At 39.5% G+C, this 20012-nt stretch overlaps 1 protein-coding gene across 1 annotated transcript in view; it reads right to left on the bottom strand.

The window, feature by feature from the left end:
* Window positions 1–20012, bottom strand: part of BLTP3B (bridge-like lipid transfer protein family member 3B) — a 344497-nt gene that overhangs the window by 138199 nt on the left and 186286 nt on the right. Inside the window, exons 12-14 of the mRNA XM_053718772.1 lie at window positions 12107–12248; window positions 8010–8203; window positions 5889–7252 (exon numbers count right to left, since the gene is read on the bottom strand). Coding sequence (XP_053574747.1) covers window positions 5889–7252; window positions 8010–8203; window positions 12107–12248 — 1700 coding nt within the window. The remainder of the gene's footprint in view (window positions 1–5888; window positions 7253–8009; window positions 8204–12106; window positions 12249–20012) is intronic.

Below are 20012 nucleotides of genomic sequence, written 5' to 3'. Positions count from 1 at the left end.
TCCAGCAGCTCTGAGGGTATTGCAGTGATGCCTCGATATGGAGGCATCCTGCAATACCACTTTACAAGCCTCCGATGCAGAGAGAGCCACTCTGTGGCCCTCTCTGCACCGGTAGCGATAGTGCCAGTGTCCGCCGGGTGTGAGGGTGCGTGTGCGCGTGCACGATGCGCGAGTGTGCATGTGAGCGTGCATGTGCGCGTGCACGGGCACCCATTAGCCACACTGACACCAATGAATGAGGGCAGAAAGGGAAAAAAAAGGGAATTTTAAAAAAAAAAAATATAAAAGGATCTGCTACACTACAGAAATAGTTTTTAAGTAAAAAATAAAATAAAAATACTTTTTTGGGGGTTTTTGGGGCCAAACTGGGTACTGGCAGACAGCTGCCAGTACCCAAGATGGCGGTAATTAGGTAGGGGAGAGGGTTAGAGAGCTGGAGGGGGGATCAGGGAGGTTGGGGCTAAGGCAGGGGTCCATCACAGCTAAAATACTTTATTATTTTTATTTAAAAAAAAAACAAAACCTCTTTTATTTAGTACTGGCAGACTTTCTGCCAGTACTTAAGATGGCGGGAACAATTGTGGGGTGGGGGAGGGAAGAGAGCTGTTTGGGAGGGATCAGGGGGTGGGATGTGTCAGGTGGGAGGCTAATCTCTAAAATTAACCCTGCAAGCTCCCTACAAGCTACCTAATTTAACCCCTTCACTGCTGGGCATAATTAACGTGTGGTGCGCAGCAGCATTTAGCGGCCTTCTAATTACCAAAAAGCAACGCCAAAGCCATATAAGTCTGCTATTTCTGAACAAAGGGGATCCCAGAGAAGCTTTTACAACAATTTCTGCCATAATTGCACAAGCTGTTTGTAAATAATTTCAGTGAGAAACCAAAAATTGTTAAAAATGTAAAGTTTTTTTTTTATTTGCTCGCATTTGGCGGTGAAATGGTGGCATAAAATATACCAAAATGGGCCTAGATCAATACTTGGGGTTGTCTACTACACTACACTACACTAAAGCTAAAATTAACCCTACAAGCTCCCTACAAGCTCCCTAATTAACCCCTTCACTCCTGGGCATAAAACACGTGTGGTGCGCAGCGGCATTTAGCGGCCTTCTAATTACCAAAAAGCAACCCCAAAGCCATATAAGTCTGCTATTTCTGGAAAAAGGGGATCCCAGAGAAGCATTTACAACCATTTGTGCCATAATTGCAGAAGCTGTTTGTAAATAATTTCAGTGGGAAACCTAAAGTTTGTGACAAATTTTGTGAAAAAGTGAACTTTTTTTTTTTTTTATCGCATTTGGCGGTGAAATGGTGGCATGAAATATACCAAAATGGGCCTAGATCAATACTTTGGGTTGTCTTCTAAGAAAAAATATATACATGTCAAGGGATATTCAGGTATTCCTGACAGATATCAGGGTTCCAATGTAACTAGCGCTAATTTTGAAAAAAAAGTGGTTTGGAAATAGCGAAGTGCTACTTGTATTTATTGCCCCATAAATTGCAAAAAAAGCAAAGAACGTGTAAACATTGGGTATTTCTAAACTCAGGACAAAATTTAGAAACTATTTAGCATGGGTGTTTTTTGGTGATTGTAGATGTGTAACATATTTTGGGGGTCAAAGTTAGAAAAAGTGTGTTTTTTTCCATTTTTTCCTCATATTTTATTATTTTTTTTTTTAGTAAATTGTAAGACATGATGAAAATAATGGTATCTTTAGAAAGTCCATTTAATGGCGAGAAAAACGGTATATAATATGTGTGGGTACAGTAAATGAGTAAGAGGGAAATTACAGCTAAACACAAACACTGCAGAAATGTAAAAATAGCCATTGTCATTAAGGGTAAGAAAATTGAAAAATGGTCCGGTCATTAAGGGGTTAAAGGACAGGTAAATTAAACAAGTTAAAATATGTTTTGCATTACAAATTATTATTAAAAAAAAAGTACTTTAAAACTCATTTTGCTGACAATAACTTTCAAAGCTCTACTGGTGAACAATGAAAACCCCACAATTATACAAAAACAAAAGGATTTTCAGCACAAGAACATATATTTCTGTTTTTTAAACTGCCCTTTTTAAGGTGTAATAAATAAAAACAAATCTGACAACTACCACAGCTTCAACTCACCTGAGCTTAATCAGTGGCATTCTAAAATATTAGGTTTGCGATAAAAAAAACAATAAAAGAAAATCATATTGACCACGTTTTCAAATGATTACTGCTTAAAGGGACAGGATTTCAATAGGACATACAATTTTAAACAAATTTTAAATCAAATTTGCTTCATTCTTTTGTTATCCTTTGCTGAAGGAACACTGGTAGCTAGCTGAACACATCTAGTTAGCCAATCACAAGAGACAAATGTGTGCAGGCACCAATCAGCAGCTAGCTCCCACTAGTGTAGGATATGTGTGTATTGTTTTTTAACACGGGATACCAAGAAAATGAAGCACAATTTAAAATAGAAGTGAATGTAAAAGTGTTTCCAAATCACACTCTGTATAATACAGAGGTTGACAAATGTATATCACACTAAGGGGGGAGTCAGAAATGGTGTTTATAAGTTCAAAACTTCTCATAATTTGTCAATGTATCATTATAAGATGGTCTATATGTTTAAACCACAAAGGGGTGAAAGGGGCATGAAACTCATTCCTAGTTTTTATTTTATGACTCAGATAGAGCATTCAATTTTTAGCAAGTTTTTTATCAAATATTCTTCACTCTCTTGGTATCTTTTGTTGCAGTAGTAGCAATGCACTACTGGGAGCTAGCTGAAAACATTAGGTGAGCCAATAACAAGAGGCTTATATGTCACCAATCAGCGGCTAGCTCCAGGCTGTGCTTTGTTGATCCTGAGCCTACCAGTGTTCTCCCCAGGGCCTTTCTAATGGGTGTACCACCCAGCTGATTAAAGCTGACCACCCAGCTAAAATTTTAGCCAAAAATAAGCTATAAATGTTTATTTATAAATTTATGTTAAATTATGATATTGTTCTCTTGGTATTCTTTGTTGAAAGCTAAACCTAGGTAGGCTAATATGCTAAATTGTAAGCCCTTGAAGGCCGCCTCTTATCTCAATGCATTTTGACAGTTTTTCACAGCTAGACACCACTAGTTCATGTGTGCCCTATAGATAATATTGTGCTCACTCCCGTGGAGTTATTTAAGAGTCATCACTGATTGGCTACAATGCAAGTCTGCCAAAAGCACTGAGATAAGGGCGCAGTCTGCAGAGGCTTAGATACAAGGTAATCACAGAAGTAAAAAGTATATTAATATAACAGTGTTGGTTATGCAAAACTGGGGAATAGCTAATAAAGGGACTGTCTTTTTAAACAATAAAAATATTGGTGTAGACTGCCCCTTTAAGAGTAAAGCATTTGAGCAATAATAACATCTAACACATTTAATATCCACATATTCTTAATAATCTTTCACATGGAGATGTGGGGTGGAGGGTCATAATGGGAGTGCAGAGTGTAAAAAAATAATAATCCTTACTGGAAAGAAGGCCGATAAACAATCCTCAAAACAGTTTTATCGTTCACCACTAAACTTATTTTACAATTACTTTGATTGAAAACCATATCCTGTTTATTAATCTTGAATACGTCTGATAGACGCACCATGTACAAAAAGTCATTATGTAGCGTGGCTTGGATGTTTGATGTTTAGTGGCCTCAATATTCCCTCTACTGTTTAACAATTGTTCACTTGGTTTTGTTGGTTTGTTGGTTTATTTGGAGATAGGAATTGCATTTAGCCACCAATCAACAAGCGCTACCCAGGTGCTGAACCAAAAATGGGCTAGCTCTTATGCTTACATTCCTGCTTTTTCAAATAAAGATACCAAGAGAACGAAGACAATTTGATAATAGGAGTAAATTAGAAAGCTGCTTAAAACTGCATGCTCTATCTAAATCACGAAATAACAAATTTGGGTTTAGTGTCCCTTTAAGTAATAATTTAGCAATTATGTTGAAGCAATTTTTGTATTGTATTTAAAAGCTTTCTATGAAAAATGTAAAAATCTCTCAAACATGGTTTTCTTTTTCCTGTTTTTATGTATCTAACTTTATTTTCTGTGAATTAGTGTCAGTACTCAAGTACCTAAATTATATGCACTCACACCAGGGGCGTATTAAAGGGACAATTAACACCAGAATGGTTGTTGTTTAAAAAGATAGATAATCCCTTTATTACCCATTCCCCAGTTTTGCAAAACCAACACTGTTATATTAATACACTTTTTACTTCTGTGACTAACTTGTATCTAAGCATCTTCTGACCGCCCCATATCACATGACTTTTAGTTATTATCTATTGACTTGCATTTTAGCCAATTAGTGCAGTGTCTTCCACTAGCCACGGGCGTGATCACAATGCTATCTATATGGCCTACATGAGCTTGCTCTCCCCTGCTGTGAAAAGTAAATAAAATAGAGGCGGCCTTCAAGGGCTTAGAAATTATCATATGTGCCTTCCTAGGTTTGCTTTCAACTAGAATACCAAGAGAACAAAGCAAAATTGTTGATAAAGTAAATTGGAAAGTTGTTTAAAATTACATGCCCTATTTGAAAAATGAAAGTTTTTTTGGACTTGACTGTCCCTTTAAGACATAGGCCAACAAGGCCCATGCCTAGGGTGGAAATTATTGGGCGGCAGCACTTGCTTGGCTATAAAAAATATAAAATGTATTTTGTTGGTGCGGCTTACCGCCAAGCGGTCACGTGACCGGCTTTGAACCAAGGTCATGTGATGTTTTCCACCAGCCGCCTTCCTGCTGTCGGTACATGGAGACGGGAGAGGAGACTGATCACTGGACTGGAGCAGGGGTGTATTAAGGCAGTCAGTGAAGTCACTTAGAGCTCAGCCTCAAGTAGGACACGGTCAAACGGACACTCACTGACTGACTGTGTAACTATAGCTCTTCACGGCTGCTGTCTGAAAAACCCTGATTTCAGGATATCTTTGGCTGCAAGTGAGATTAACTCCGACTTCTAGAGAGGGGTGTAACATATTTTATAGGTCATTACAGTGCTATTCTGAGGGGCTCTGAACTCCTATTGTAACTTGCAAAATGACTTGGCATAAAATACAATTAATTAGAAAAATGTTATATGTTCTTTAAAAACAAAATCCCTGAGATCAGTACTGTTTACATACTCACAAGGGTTAGTGTCTATATGTATATGGGCTGGGGCAGTTGGAACAGTTAAGAGGAACCATATAAAAGGGCTGCATAAAAAAAAAAAAAACACATGCATATTTTATATTTTTTGGAAGTAAGCAAGCCCTGTTCCTTGTCCCTGCATAATTTATTTTAAAAACACATAATCCATGCTTTTGTATTAATTAACGCAGGTACAAGCAATACAATAACATTTTAACTTTTTAACAAATGATGCAGGTGCGTGCAAAAAAGAAAAGAGAAACATAATGCTCTATAGCTGTATATATACACACACTATATATATATATATATATATATATATATATATATATATATATATATATATAAAGGCCTAATATCAGGGCGGGGGGGACTTCAGAATTTTGAGTGCCTAGGGCAGCACAAAACCTAAGTACGCCACTGACTCACACACATATATCTACATAAACCCACATGCACATTTACATATATTTTTATGTTTATGTGTGTGTGTGTTATATAAAACCTTACAGTTGATAAGAGCTACAGCAATCCACTGGAAACATATCAAGGAGGCCAGAAGATGCAGAGGAAATGTTTACAACAAAAAAAAATTATACACACACATGGTTAGGCTAATGTTAACATTAAACATGATCATTTAAACTAAAGAATTGTATGTATCTTTAAATTTTAATGCAGAAGTATTCAGCAAGGTTTTCATACCTTCCATCTAAAGAAGCAGAGTGCTTTTTCTGGTCCTCGGGACCCTCTGAGTTGAGCAACTGATCTTTGATGTAATCCTTAGAACCCAGAAACTTCTCAGAGATTTCAGTTCCTATAGATTCATCAAGTAGATTCACAGGAGGGGAACTATTCTCATCAGTGATTATATTACTATCTTCTGGGAAACAGTTTGTACTATTAACAAGCGGACAGTATGATTCTTCTTTCAGCGAGGATCTATCACTTGTACCATTCAAACTGTGAGTCCTTTTTAGAAGAACTGTGTCGCTGGATGATTTGGAAAGCAAAGTGTCTGACAAAATTATCATTTTGGGATCAGGTTTTTCAGGAATACTTTCAACATCAGTACTGCTTATTAAGTCAATAAGATTATCAGGTGCTTTACCTTCAGACGGTGACATAGTTTTGAGGTCTACTAAATTACTCCCTTCTTGTGAGAGTGGTGAACAGGAAGGGTTCTCTTGTGGCACAGGATGAAGCTGCAGCGCTAATTCAGCAGTTTTCAGAAGTAGGCCTATAGATAACTTTGCTTCCTCAGCTGGTTTGCCATTCACAGCTTCTACATCCTTCTGAATGTTTTCCACCACCTGTTTTAAGGATTCTTGCAACAAGAGTAAAAAAACATACTGGTAGTGATTGAGCTGCAAGCTCACGTGCTTTTGTATATGAGCTAATACATGAATATCGGCATCTGACTGTGAGTATGTTGAAGTCGATCCCAGACTGCTGTCCAAGGATTGGGACTTCTGCAAGGAAGGATTTAAACAATCTGTCCCTGTGCTATAATATTGTTTTAATAGTTTCTTGCGTTGCAACCGACCAACAAAGTCTGTTGATTCACTTTTGGAAATGTTGTTGGAAAGTGTGTGTTTATATGATTGTGAGAACCGTATAGGCTGGCAGATCCAGAGGGACAGCGGAAACGAATCAACAAAAGTTACAGGTCTGCCCTTGCCACTTTTTATTCCTTCAAAGTCAATCCAAAACTGTGTGAAATGTATGACCCATATATCTTTAGCAGCAGTTGTTTTTAGTGCATTGGTATCCATCTTTGGATCAACAAGTCCTTTGTAGATGTCATGCATTTTCGTGTCCTGTTCATAAGCGTGCCTCTGAAATATTGGATGCAAAAGTTCAAAGCTTCCAAGAGACCTTGGAAAAGAGGTGAAGGTTCTAGAAAAGAACTCACAGTCTTTAAAATCCTGAAATATGGCTTCTAGATCGGAACGTCTGCAGTTTGGGGGCTGTCTGGTGTTGGTTGCAATCATTTCGGAAGTTTGAACAGAGATGGCAGCCGGCTGATCATGATGACGATCTGCCTTCTTTTGGGAGGGTACAATAAGCTACAAAACAAAACATACAACATTAATCTTGAACTAAACATTTGCTACATTTGCTTTATCCCAAATCAAATAAATTGTAAAGTAATTAGATGTGTTGATTCCCGTTAATACATTTATTTTTCTATAACATACAGAAACGAGAAACATTAAAGGGACCTTTTACAGTGATAAAATGACATGCTCTTATTCGTTCGAGATGTAGTTTTATCACTAGAGACATGGCGAGTAGGGTGTTTGTTTTTCCCCCACTTTTTTGCTCCATTGACTTCTATGGGGTTTGGTTAGCAAGCAAGCAAAAACTGTTTTTTTTTTCAACTTGTAATACGAGTGCTACCCAACACACGCAAATAGCTTACTTCTACAGCTTTTGATCTGGCCTTAAATGTGTTCAAAGTTTGTTGCACAAATTATCATTAAAACAATTAATGTTAAATTGTGCAATTTATTTGTGCTTTGGATAGCTAACAGAAAATGTTATAATATTGCAAACTGTTACACTGCCCCCACCTGGCTACTTCATAATGCCACCCAGCTGTCAACATTTTCTGTCGAGAACACTCTATTCAATTTGTTAAAAAAAATGAACTGTAAACCTTACTGATGTTTATAATGAGTTGCAGTCCAATCAAGTAATACCTGACATTTTCTGGTTTGTGATAACATTTTCACAAGATCACAAATGAGTATGATAATGAAACCATATGCCATCTTGTAATTTGTTTGCCAACAGCCATACATGAAGAAAATGAAGACTTACCTTAAGCATGAGTCCATCTACTCTGACATCAACATGGTCATCTGACTTGGTACTGTCTGTTAACTTGTACATTGCCATGAACTGATCAACACTTTGTCTTAAATCCAATACAAACTGGTTCAGCCAGAGTATACTTTTCTCATCCACAGTTAATTGTAGTGCATTTAGTTGTACATAGATATTGGAACATGGAACTGATAATGAAAAGAGGTTGAAAAAAGAACAATAATCCCTTAGAAAAAGCTGGCGTAATTTAAACAATGTATAGAATAAAGAGTGTGTATATACAGTGAAAAGATTTTAGACAGGTGTGAAAAAATACTGTAAAATAAGAATGCTTTCAAAAATAGATATGTTAATAGTATGCTTAAAGGGACAGTCTAATCCCTTTATCACCCATTCTCCAGTTTTGAATAACCAGCACATTTATATTAATATATGTTTTACCTCTGTGATTACCTTGTATCTAATCCACTGCAGACCGCCCCTTATCTCAGTGCTTTGGACAGACATGCAGTTTAGCCAATCAATGCAGACTCCTAGATAACTCCACAGGAGTGAGCATAATGTTATCTTTATGACACACATGAACTAGTACTGTCTAACTGTGAAAAACTTTCAAAATGCTCTGAGCTAAGAGGCGGTTTTCATGGGTTTAGAAATCAGTTTGAGCCTACCTAGGTTTAGCTTTTCAAAAATACCACCAAGGGAACAAAGCAAATGTAATGATAAAAGTCAATTGGAAAGATGTTTAAAATTACATGCCCCTATCTGAATCATAAAAGTTTAATTTTGACTAGACTGTCCCTTCAATCAATTAACAAAATCCAAAGCGAGTGGACAGTCAGAAGAAAAATCTAAATCAAATCAATATTTAGTGTAATCACCCCTTGCCTTTAAAACAGCATTTCTTCTTGCACACAGTTTTTCTTTTAGGAACCTGGCAGGTAGGTTGTTCCAAACATCTTGGAGTACTATCCACAGTTCTTCAGTGGATTTAGGCAGCCTAAGTTGCCTCTGTCTCGATGATGAGGAGATCAGGGCTCTGTGGGGGTCATACCATCACTTCCAGGGCTCCTTGTTCTTCTTTATGCTGAAGTTAGTTCTTAATGACTTTGGCTGTATATTTGGGGTGGTTGTTATGCTGCAGAATACATTTGGGGCCACTCAGATGCCTCCCTAATGGTATTGCATGATGGATATGTATATGCCTGTACATCTCAGAGTTAAAGAGACCATCAATTCTGACCAAATCCTTAACTCAGTTTGCAGAAATGCAGCCCCAAACTTGCAAGGAACCTCCACCATGCTTCACTGTTACTTTCAGACACTCATTCTTATACTGATCTCCAGCTCTTCAGCGAACAAACTGTCTTCTGCTGCAGCCAATTATGTCAAATGTTGACTCATAAGTCCAGAGCACCTGCTGACATTTTTTCTGCACCCCAGTCCCTGTGTTTTCGTGCATAGTTGAGTTGCTTGGCCTTGTTCCCACATCTGAGGTATGGCTTTTTTGCAGCAAGTTTTCCATAAAGACCACTTCTGACCAGCCTACTCCAGACAGTAAATGGGTGTACCAGGGACCCACTGCTTTCTGCCAATTCTGAGATTATGGCACTGCTGGAAATCTTCTGATTCTGAAGGGAAGCTAGCATGATGTGTCTCACCTGTTGCACTAAGCTTCCTTGGCCAACAACTGCATCTACGGTTCTCAATGTCGCCCTTTCTTTGTGCTTCTTCAGAAGAGCTTGGATAGCACACCTGGCAACCGCTGCCTGCCTTGAAATTTCTGCCTAGGAGAGACCTTGTTGATGTTTATAACTAACTTGTGTCTTGATGCTGTGGTCAGTCTTGTCATTGTGTATGACTTCTGACATTAAACTGTCTTCAGCAACCTCACCTCATTAGCAGAGTTTGACTGTTCCTCACAAAGCTTTATTTCGTCTAAACAGCTATTTCTGTTTCAATGAATGATTGTGTTTCAAACCCTGACTTTGCATAGGTGATGCTGTTTTGAAGGCAAAGGGTGGTCACACCAAATAGTGATTTGATTTATATTTTTCTTCTGTTCATTCACTTTTTGTTGTATATAAATATATATACACATATACACATACATATATACACAGTATATATATATATATATATATATATATATATATATATATATATATATATATAAACTATATGTTAGAATAAACCTATATGAGGCAGAATATAATGTGATATGGTAATGTTTTGATTATTTTTGATATGCCTCATCTTAATGGAAAATTAAACTCAAAATTGAATCCCCAACAAGGTTTTCAATAGAAAATGTTGCAAAATTTGCAAAAATCCCTAACAAAATAACAGTATTAAATTATTTGTACATTTTTTTTTTATTATTTATCGCAGTTCTGCATTCCTTATATGTGCTATGATATAAAAACAATTTTGATGTTCTGTTAATATATTGTTGACCTGTTTAATACATACTGATTTATATGTAATAACGGTACAAATAATATTAGAAAGGTGCATGCTACTTCCTGTATTTTGTTTTATAGAACCTGCATTGTGCCTATATGTAACTATGTAAAATAGGTTGTATCCTGCAGCTATTAGACAATTTGCTAATATGTTTTAATATGTGAAACACTTTCAAATTTAGGAGCAAGTTTATAATATTTTAAGGGACAATAAAATTAAACTTTTTTATTCAGACATAGGAGCAGTATTATCAAGGGCCAAATGGCCCTGAATACCCCTGTTTCCGCGCGAGCCTTCAGGCTCACTGGAAACAGGCATTAAGAAGTAGCGGTCTTAAGACCTTTGCTCCTTAACTCGTCCGCTGCCTCTGAGGCTGCAGACATCAATCCGCCCGCATACAATCGGGAATCTGCAGAGGGCTTGTGCAATGTAAAATGCCGACAGCATTCAGCGATGTCTGGCGGACATGATACGCTACGGCGCATCATGTCCGCCAGACATTGATAAATCGGCCCCATAGCATGCAAGCTTATACAATTTTCCAATTTACTTTCATTACCAAATTTACTTTGCTCTCCTTGTATCCTTGTTTTAAAGCATACTTAAGTAGGCTTATGAGCAGCAATGCACTACATGAAGCAAGCTGGTGGTTGGTAGCTGCACATATATGCCTCATTGGCTCAACCAATGTGTTCAGCTACGTTCTGGTAGTGTATTGCTTTTCCTTGGTTTGTTCTTCAACAAAGGATAATAAACGAGCATAGTAAAATTGATAATAGAAGGAAATTGAAAAATTGCACACTCTATCTAAATCATGAAAGTTTAATTTTTACTTTACTGTTCATTTAAGGGAAATAGGCAATGTTACTACCGATTCCTAAAGTTTGCAATGAGATCGTTAAAGGGACACTGAACCCAAATTTTTTCTTTCGTGATTCAGATACAGCATGATATTTTAAGCAACTTTCTAATTTACTCCTATTATCAAATTTTCTTCCTTCTCTTGGTATCTTTATTTGAAATGCAAGAATGTACGTTTAGATGCCGGCCCATTTTTGGTGAACAACCTGGGTTGTTCTTGCTGATTGGTGGATAAATTCATCCACCAATAAAAAAGCGCTGTCCAGAGTTCTGAAACGGAAAAAAAAGCTTAGATGCCTTCTTTTTCAAATAAAGATAGCAAGAGAATGAATAAAAATTGACAATAGAAGTAAATTTGAAAGTTGCTTAAAATTGCATGCTCTATATGAATCAGGAAAGAAAAAATTGGGTTCAGTGTCCCTTTTTAGTTCATTTAATAACTTGATTTTAGTGCACCTGCTTCATTTCTTACGCATTAGTCCAAAATAAAATACAATAAAAGAAATGGTACCATGAATGTTAGTAAAATTGTCATTAAACACAAGTTATTGACAGAGCCCACAGTAAATAAAACAACGGCTGATGAACTGTGAGGGAAAACCCGATTTAATTATGTGAAATTTTCTCACTGCAGCTCTATCTAAAACAGTAATGCAGTCATATTTCAGGTCTATAATGTATTAAAGTGCTTGTATCAAGTTCTTCCTGGATTTGATTAGATTCAGAAATTAGGACTATAAAAGCTATACAAGAATAAATCTTACTGGGGAAATTCTTTCCGTCAGGGAAATAATATTCAGTAAATTCAATATGAATTGCTGGCATTTCCTGTGGAAGATAGAGTGACTTCTTGTTGCAGGAAATCATTGATTTAGGTGATGAACGACACTGATCTGCCGTAGAAACCTGAAAAGAAAACAAATAATACTGAGCTAGTTGGTCGGAAAGATTTTTTAATAAATAATATATTCGTTATCTGCATAACTTTGCTTACAAATTAGTAGTTCTACATGTAAATACTATAAATGCTGTACAACTCTGACCAGATATAAAGTTAAACACTATGATATACTGGATAAATAAATCAAAATAGCATACAGGTGGCCCCTATATCTTAAAAAAAAAAAAAAAAAAAGTCTATAAAGCATAAGCAGTTAAGCATTTACATCCAAATCAAGATGCACACTAAGCACTATCATAAATACCCACCCCTTTGTGATCTATACAACTGGCCATAACCAGCAAAAGTGGAGGCTTGTATCTAAACTATTATTATTAGCAGCTATTTGTAGAGCGCCAACAGATTCTGCAGCGCTAAAAACATAGGTCTAATATGAAAGGTAACCATTATGGAAGACAAAGAGATAGAGGGCCATGCCAAGAGTTTCACCATTATAAATCAGCTCTCATGAAGTTGATCTACAAAGCAGCTGGGCTAGTAGGCTTACATGCTAAGGGGGGGGGTCAAGGAGATAACCAAAGGAGGAGATTAACTAAGATAAGAAAATGTTAGGGTATATTGTATGCATCCCTGAACAGTAGAGTCTTTAAGGAGTGAATTTTAAGTTTGAAAACTAGGGAAGAGTCTTGTGGAGCGAGGCAGAGAGTTCCGGTCAGAAGAAGTCTTGTAGAATGCGAGGAGGTAACAAGTGAGGTCATGGTCAGAGAATAGGGGACAAGAGGGAAAGTATTTGGAGATGAAGTTGGAGATATAAGGTGGAGCAGTGTTATTGAGAGCTTTGAAAGATCAGCCTGACAGAGACATTTATTATGGATTGTAAGGGAGATAGACAGCAGCTTGGGAGGCTGGAGAGGATGGAGTTGCAATAGTCAAGGCGGGAAATTAGGAGAGAGTGGATTCAAGTTTTAGTTGTGTCTTGTGTGAGGAAGTGGCAAATTTTGGAGATGTGTTTAAGGTGGAGGCGGCAGGAATTGGCCCAAAACTGGATGTGGGGGGTGAAAGAGAGATCTAAGTCAAGTGTTACCCCAAGACATCGGGCATGCAGGGTTAGGGTAATGATGTTATTATTAACAGTTAAGAGAAAGTTGATGGGTAGGGATTTTGGAAGAAGGGGCTAATATAAAGTGAAGGTAAAGTTTCTACAGTTTTAAGACCTAATTGCATTATTTACTATTATCATAAGTTATTTCACTATTATCAATATTTATAACTCCCTACCATTGCAATGCCTGACTCTTCCCAGATACTGTTTCCTGCTTTCCTTGTCTTTGACGTACAGAGCGGTCCCACCAGCTTTCAACGTCTGTCTAAAGTGCGTCCACGAGGCTCAGTGAAACTGCGCATGCGTCAATCGGCGATTTGTCTCTTCTGTGCATGCGATAATCGGGAAAACAGATCAAAACTGCGCATGAGTTATTCTCGTTGGAAACATAGTATTGAATGAATAACGGTATTCATTCAGTACTATGTTATTTTAGACAGACATCAGCTTCATTCTGCATATCAATGACCCGCATGAAAACATATGTCAAGAAGCTATTAGATTAAAGAATGAACATATTTAAATTTCCAATTTTATAGGGCAGCGGTACTTAGTTCCAAATAAAGTGATGCGCTTGTCCGTATTAAAGGCGGCCGTAAGAAGTCGATTGCGTAATATGGAAATTCCTAAAAAAAAAAAAAAAAAAGGAGCACGCATGTGCGAAACGGGAGCACGCATGGATTCAGAGATGCAGAAATAAGTTGTAGCGCATGTACATATCATCAAGTAGGCCGATGACGTGGAGTAACGGCCAGAATTTAAATTCTGGCTGATAGAAAAACATGATCAAGACCAAAAAAAAAAAACGGGTTGATTTTGTGGAGCTACAAACAGTGAGTTAAAACGACGATTACTTTATTTAGAATACATTTTCAAAAAAATCATGAATGAAAGTCATATTAATTTTGATCAAACAATAATATTTGATATCGACAACAAGGTAACTTTAAGTTCACTTTAAGGTAGTGAGAGGACATCCAGGATGAAATATTAGAAAGACATTTAGTGACACAAGTAAGTAAACTGGTAAGTTAAAAGGATACAAGGTGCAAACACCCTTTGAAAGAGAGAGAAGATGAAACTGCAGAAACTTCATTGTTCTGACTGAAGGATGATATCTCCTTACTAGCGTTTAGCTAATACATATAGATTATTTGTTACTGATAGTTTGGGTTTCTTCACTAAGCACAAATTAGGCAGTCTACTCCTAAATGCCCAACGGCCACTGAAATGGTCAGAACATGCTACTATGACAAGGTGAGAATCCTGGTGATAATCCTGCATATTGTAATGGCTGCATTTGCCCCCTCCATCATGTTTTATATGGTGACACCAAATCTGTTAAGTATATTTTTATATTTGGGTGATCATTTTGATCTCTTTTTCTCCTACCACAACATCACACAGATGGTTCAGGTATTAGCCAGGAAACAGGTCCTATGGGGAGCTTTTTCTGTGAGCGATCTGCTTGTAAAACCTTCATACTATTAGTTTGGTAAAATTCAAGGGCCAATAAAGAGGTAGTAATTAGACACTGCTGCAAGTCTATGTTTTTAGTCCCCACAAAAGGGTTAAATAAAGTACCACTAAAAAGCTGCAGAGAATAGCGGGTCCCAAGCAGAACCTGCCGATGACCCAATCAGCAATGGTAGATGAACAACACAGCTGTGTGACTACCACTGCTGATTGGGTCAGTGTCAGTTTCCACTTGGGACCAGCAATTCTCTGCAACCCTTTATGTGTTTAACCCCTTCGCAGACGTAAACACAAACGGCTAGATTTAGAGTTTTGTCGGTAAAGACCCGCGTAGCTAACGCTGCTTTTTTTCCCAGTGCACCCCTAAGACAACGCTGGTATTGAGAGTTGTCTGAATGGCTGCGTTAGGCTCAGAAAAGGGAGCGTTGAGCATAATTTAGCTCCACTTCAACCCTCAATACCAGCGTTGCTTACGGTAGCGGTAAGCTGGCAAAACGTGCTCGTGCACGATATCCCCATAGGAAACAATGGGGCAGTTTGGGCTGAAAAAAAACCTAACACCTGCAAAAAAGCAGCGTTCAGCTCCTAACGCAGCCCCATTGTTTCCTATGTGGAAACACTCTCTAAGTCTACACCTAACACCCTAACATGAACCCCGAGTCTAAACACCCCTAACCTTACACTTATTAACCCCTAATCTACCACCCCCGCTATCGCTGACACCTGTATTTTATTATTAACCCCTAATCTGCCGACCGGACACCGCCGCCACCAACATTATAGCTATGAACCCCTAATTTGCTGTCCCTAACATCGCCGAACCCTACATTATATTTATTAACCCCTAATCTGCCCCCCCCCAATGTCGCCGCAACCTAACTACAAGTATTAACCCCTAATCTGCCGACCGGACCTCGCCGCCACTATAATAACAGAATTTATGCTTACCTGATAAATTACTTTCTCCAACGGTGTGTCCGGTCCACGGCGTCATCCATTACTTGTGGGAAATATTCTCCCCCACAGGGAAAGGCAAGGAGAGCACACAGCAAGAGCTGTCCATATAGCTCCCCCTCTGGCTCCGCCCCCCAGTCATTCGACCGACGGTTAGGAGAAAAAGGAGAAACTATAGGGTGCCGTGGTGACTGTAGTGTATAAAGAAAACATTTTTCAACCTGATTAGGAAACCAGGGCGGGCCGTGGACCGGACACACCATTGGAGAAAGTAATTTATCAGGTAAGCATATATTCTGTTTTCTCCAACATTGGTGTGTCGGTCCACGGCGTCATCCATTACTTGTGGGAACCAATACCAAAGCTTTAGGACACGGATGAAGGGAGGGAGCAAATCAGGTTACCTAAATGGAAGGCACCACGGCTTGCAAAACCTTTCTCCCAAAAATAGCCTCCGAAGAAGCATAAGTATCAAATTTGTAGAATTTGGCAAAAATGTGCAGAGAGGACCAAGTCGCTGCCTTACATATCTGATCAACAGAAGCCTCGTTCTTGTAGGCCCAAGTGGAAGCCACAGCCCTAGTAGAGTGAGCTGTGATTCGGTCAGGAGGTTGCCGTCCGGCAGTCTCATAAGCCAATCGGATAATGCTTTTCAGCCAGAAAGAGAGAGAGGTAGCAGTAGCTTTTTGACCTCTCCTCTTACCAGAGTAAACGACAAACAAAGATGAGGTTTATCTAAAATCTTTTGTTGCTTCTAAGTAGAACTTTAAAGCACGAACAACATCTAAAATGTGTAATAAACGTTCCTTCTTTGAAACTGGATTCGGACACAGAGAAGGAACAACTATTTCCTGGTTAATATTCTTGTTGGAAACAATTTTTGGAAGAAAACCAGGCTTAGTACGCAAAACAACCTTATCTGAATGGAAAACCAGATAGGGTGGATTACATTGCAAAGCAGATAATTCAGAAACTCTTCTAGCAGAAGAAATAGCAACCAAAAACAGAACTTTCCAAGATAATAACTTAATATCTATGGAATGTAAAGGTTCAAACGGAACCCCTTGAAGAACTGAAAGAACTAAATTGAGACTCCAAGGAGGAGTCATGGGTCTGTAAACAGGCTTGATTCTAACCAAAGCCTGAACAAAAGCTTGTACATCTGTCACAGCTGCCAGTCGTTTGTGTAACAAGACAGATAAAGCAGAAATCTGTCCTTTTAGAGAACTAGCTGACAACCCTTTATCCAAACCTTCTTGGAGAAAGGAGAGAATCTTTAGAATTTTAATCTTACTCCAGGAGAATCCCTTGGATTCACACTAGCAGATATATTTTTTCCATATTTTATGGTAAATCTTTCTAGTCACAGGTTTTCTGGCTTGGACCAGAGTATCTATCACAGAATTCGAAAACCCACGCTTGGATAAAATCAAGCGTTCAATTTCCAAGCAGTCAGCTGCAGAGAAACTAGATTTGGATGTTCGAATGGACCTTGTACTAGAAGATCCTGTCTCAAAGGTAGCTTCCATGGTGGAGCCGATGACATATTCACCAGGTCTGCATACCAAGTCCTGCGTGGCCACGCAGGAGCTATCAGAATCACCGAGGCCTTCTCCTGTTTGATCCTGGCTATGAGCCTGGGAAGGAGAGGAAACGGTGGAAACACATATGCTAGGTTGAACGACCAAGGCGCCACTAATGCATCCACTAAAGTCGCCTTGGGATCCCTGGATCTGGACCCGTAGCAAGGAATCTTGAAGTTCTGACAGGACGCCATTAGATCCATGTCTGGAATGCCCCATAATTGGGTTAACTGAGCAAAGACCTCCGGGTGGAGTTCACACTCCCCCGGATGGAAAGTCTGACGACTCAAATAGTCCGCTTCCCAGTTGTCTACTCCTGGGATGTGAATAGCAGATAGATGGCAGGAGTGATTCTCTGCCCATTGGATAATCTTGGTTACTTCCTTCATCGCTAGGGAACTCTTTGTTCCCCCCTGATGATTGATGTACGCAACAGTCGTTATGTTGTCCAACTGAAATCTTATGAACCTGGCTTCTGCTAGCTGAGGCCAAGCCAGGAGCGCATAGAATATTGCTCTTAGTTCCAAAATGTTTATCGGGAGAAGCGACTCTTCCCGAGACCATAGGCCCTGAGCTTTCAGGGAGTCCTAGACCGCGCCCCACCCCAAGAGGCTGGCGTCGGTCGTGACGATGACCCACTCCGGTCTGCGGAAACTCATTCCCTGAGACAGGTGATCCTGGGTCAACCACCAGAGAAGTGAGTCCCTGGTTACCTGGTCTACTTGAATTTGGGGAGACAAGTCTGTATAGTCCCCATTCCACTGATTGAGCATGCACAGCTGTAATGGTCTTAGATGAATTCGAGCAAAAGGAACCACGTCCATTGCTGCGACCATTAGTCCTATTACTTCCATGCACTGAGCTATGGAGGGTTGAGGAATAGAATGAAGAACTCGACAAATGTTTAGAAGCTTTAGCTTTCTGACTTCTGTCAGGAAGATCTTCATTTCCACAGAATCTATTATTGTTCCCAGAAAAGGAACCCTTGTGGACGGTGACAGTGAACTCTTTTCTATGTTCACCTTCCACCCGTGAGATCTGAGAAAAGCCAACACAATGTCTGTGTGGGCCCTTGCTTTGGAAAGAGACGACGCTTGGATTAGGATGTCGTCTAGATAAGGTGCTACAGCGATGCCCCTCGGCCTTAGGACCGCTAGAAGGGACCCTAGCACCTTTGTGAAAATTCTGGGAGCGGTGGCTAAACCGAATGGAAGAGCCACGAACTGGTAATGTTTGTCCAGAAAGGCGAACCTCAGGAACTGATGATGAGTTTTGTGGATTGGAATATGCAGATACGCATCCTTTAGATCCACGGTAGTCAAATATTGACCATGCTGGATTGTTGGCAAGATTGTCCGAATGGTTTCCATTTTGAAGGATGGAACTCTGAGGAACTTGTTTAATATCTTTAAATCCAGAATTGGCCTGAAAGTTCCCTCTTTTTTTGGGAACCACAAACAGGTTTGAGTAAAAACCTAGACCTTGTTCCCCGGAGGGGACTGGGTTTATCACTCCCATCTTTGATAGGTCTCTTACACAATGTAAGAATGCCTGTCTCTTTATCTGGTCTGAAGGTAAGCGAGACAGGTGGAACCTTCCCCTTGGAGGAAGTCCCTTGAACTCTAGCAGGTATCCCTTGGAGACTATCTCTAGTGCCCAGGGATCCGGAACATCTCTTGCCCAAGCCTGAGCGAAGAGAGATAGTCTGCCCCCTACCAGATCCGGTCCCGGATCGGGGGCTACCCCTTCATGCTGTCTTGGTAGCAGCAGCAGGTTTCTTGGTCTGTTTACCCTTGTTCCAGCCTTGCATGGGCTTCCAAGTGGGTTTGGGCTGGGCCGTGTTACCTTCTTGTCTAGCGGCAGTGGAGTTATTAGCCGGTCCGTTCCTGAAATTGCGAAAGGAACGAAAATTAGACTTGTTCTTAGCCTTAAAAGGCCTATCCTGTGGGAGGGCATAGCCCTTACCCCCAGTGATGTCTGAAATCATTTCCTTCAATTCCGGCCCAAAAAGGGTCTTACCCTTGAAAGGAATATTAAGTAACTTAGTCTTGGATGACACATCTGCCGACCAGGATTTTAGCCAAAGCGCCCTCTGCGCTACTATAGCAAAACCTGAGTTTTTCGCCGCCAATTTCGTTATTTGAAAGGCGGCATCCAATATAAAGGAATTAGCTAATTTTAATGCGTGAATTCTGTCCATGACTTCTTCATAGGAAGTCTCTTTCTGGAGCGACCTTTCTAGTTCCTCGAACCAAAAGGACGCCGCTGAAGTGACAGTAATAACACACGTAGCTGGTTGAAGGATGAACCCTTGCTGAACAAAAATCTTTTTAAGCAATCCTTCCAATTTTTTATCCATAGGATCTTTGAAAGCGCAGCTGTCCTCTATAGGAATAGTGGTGCGCTTCGCTAGTGTTGAAACAGCTCCCTCAACCTTCAGGACCGTCTGCCATGCGTCCCTTCTAGGGTCTACTATGGGAAACATTTTCTTAAATATAGGAGGTGGGGCAAAGGGTACACCTGGCTTCTCCCACTCCTTTTCCACTATGTTCGCTACCCTTTTGGGTATTGGAAAAGCGTCGTCGTGCACTGGGACCTCTAAAAATTTGTCCAATTTGCACAACTTTTCTGGTACTACCATAGAATCACAGTCA

The sequence above is a fragment of the Bombina bombina genome, chromosome 6, assembly GCF_027579735.1.
Source record: "Bombina bombina isolate aBomBom1 chromosome 6, aBomBom1.pri, whole genome shotgun sequence".
In the NCBI taxonomy this organism is placed as follows: Eukaryota; Metazoa; Chordata; class Amphibia; order Anura; family Bombinatoridae; genus Bombina; species Bombina bombina.
The sequence above is the reverse complement of the archived record's forward strand: the minus strand, read 5'-3'. Positions and strand labels throughout refer to the sequence as shown.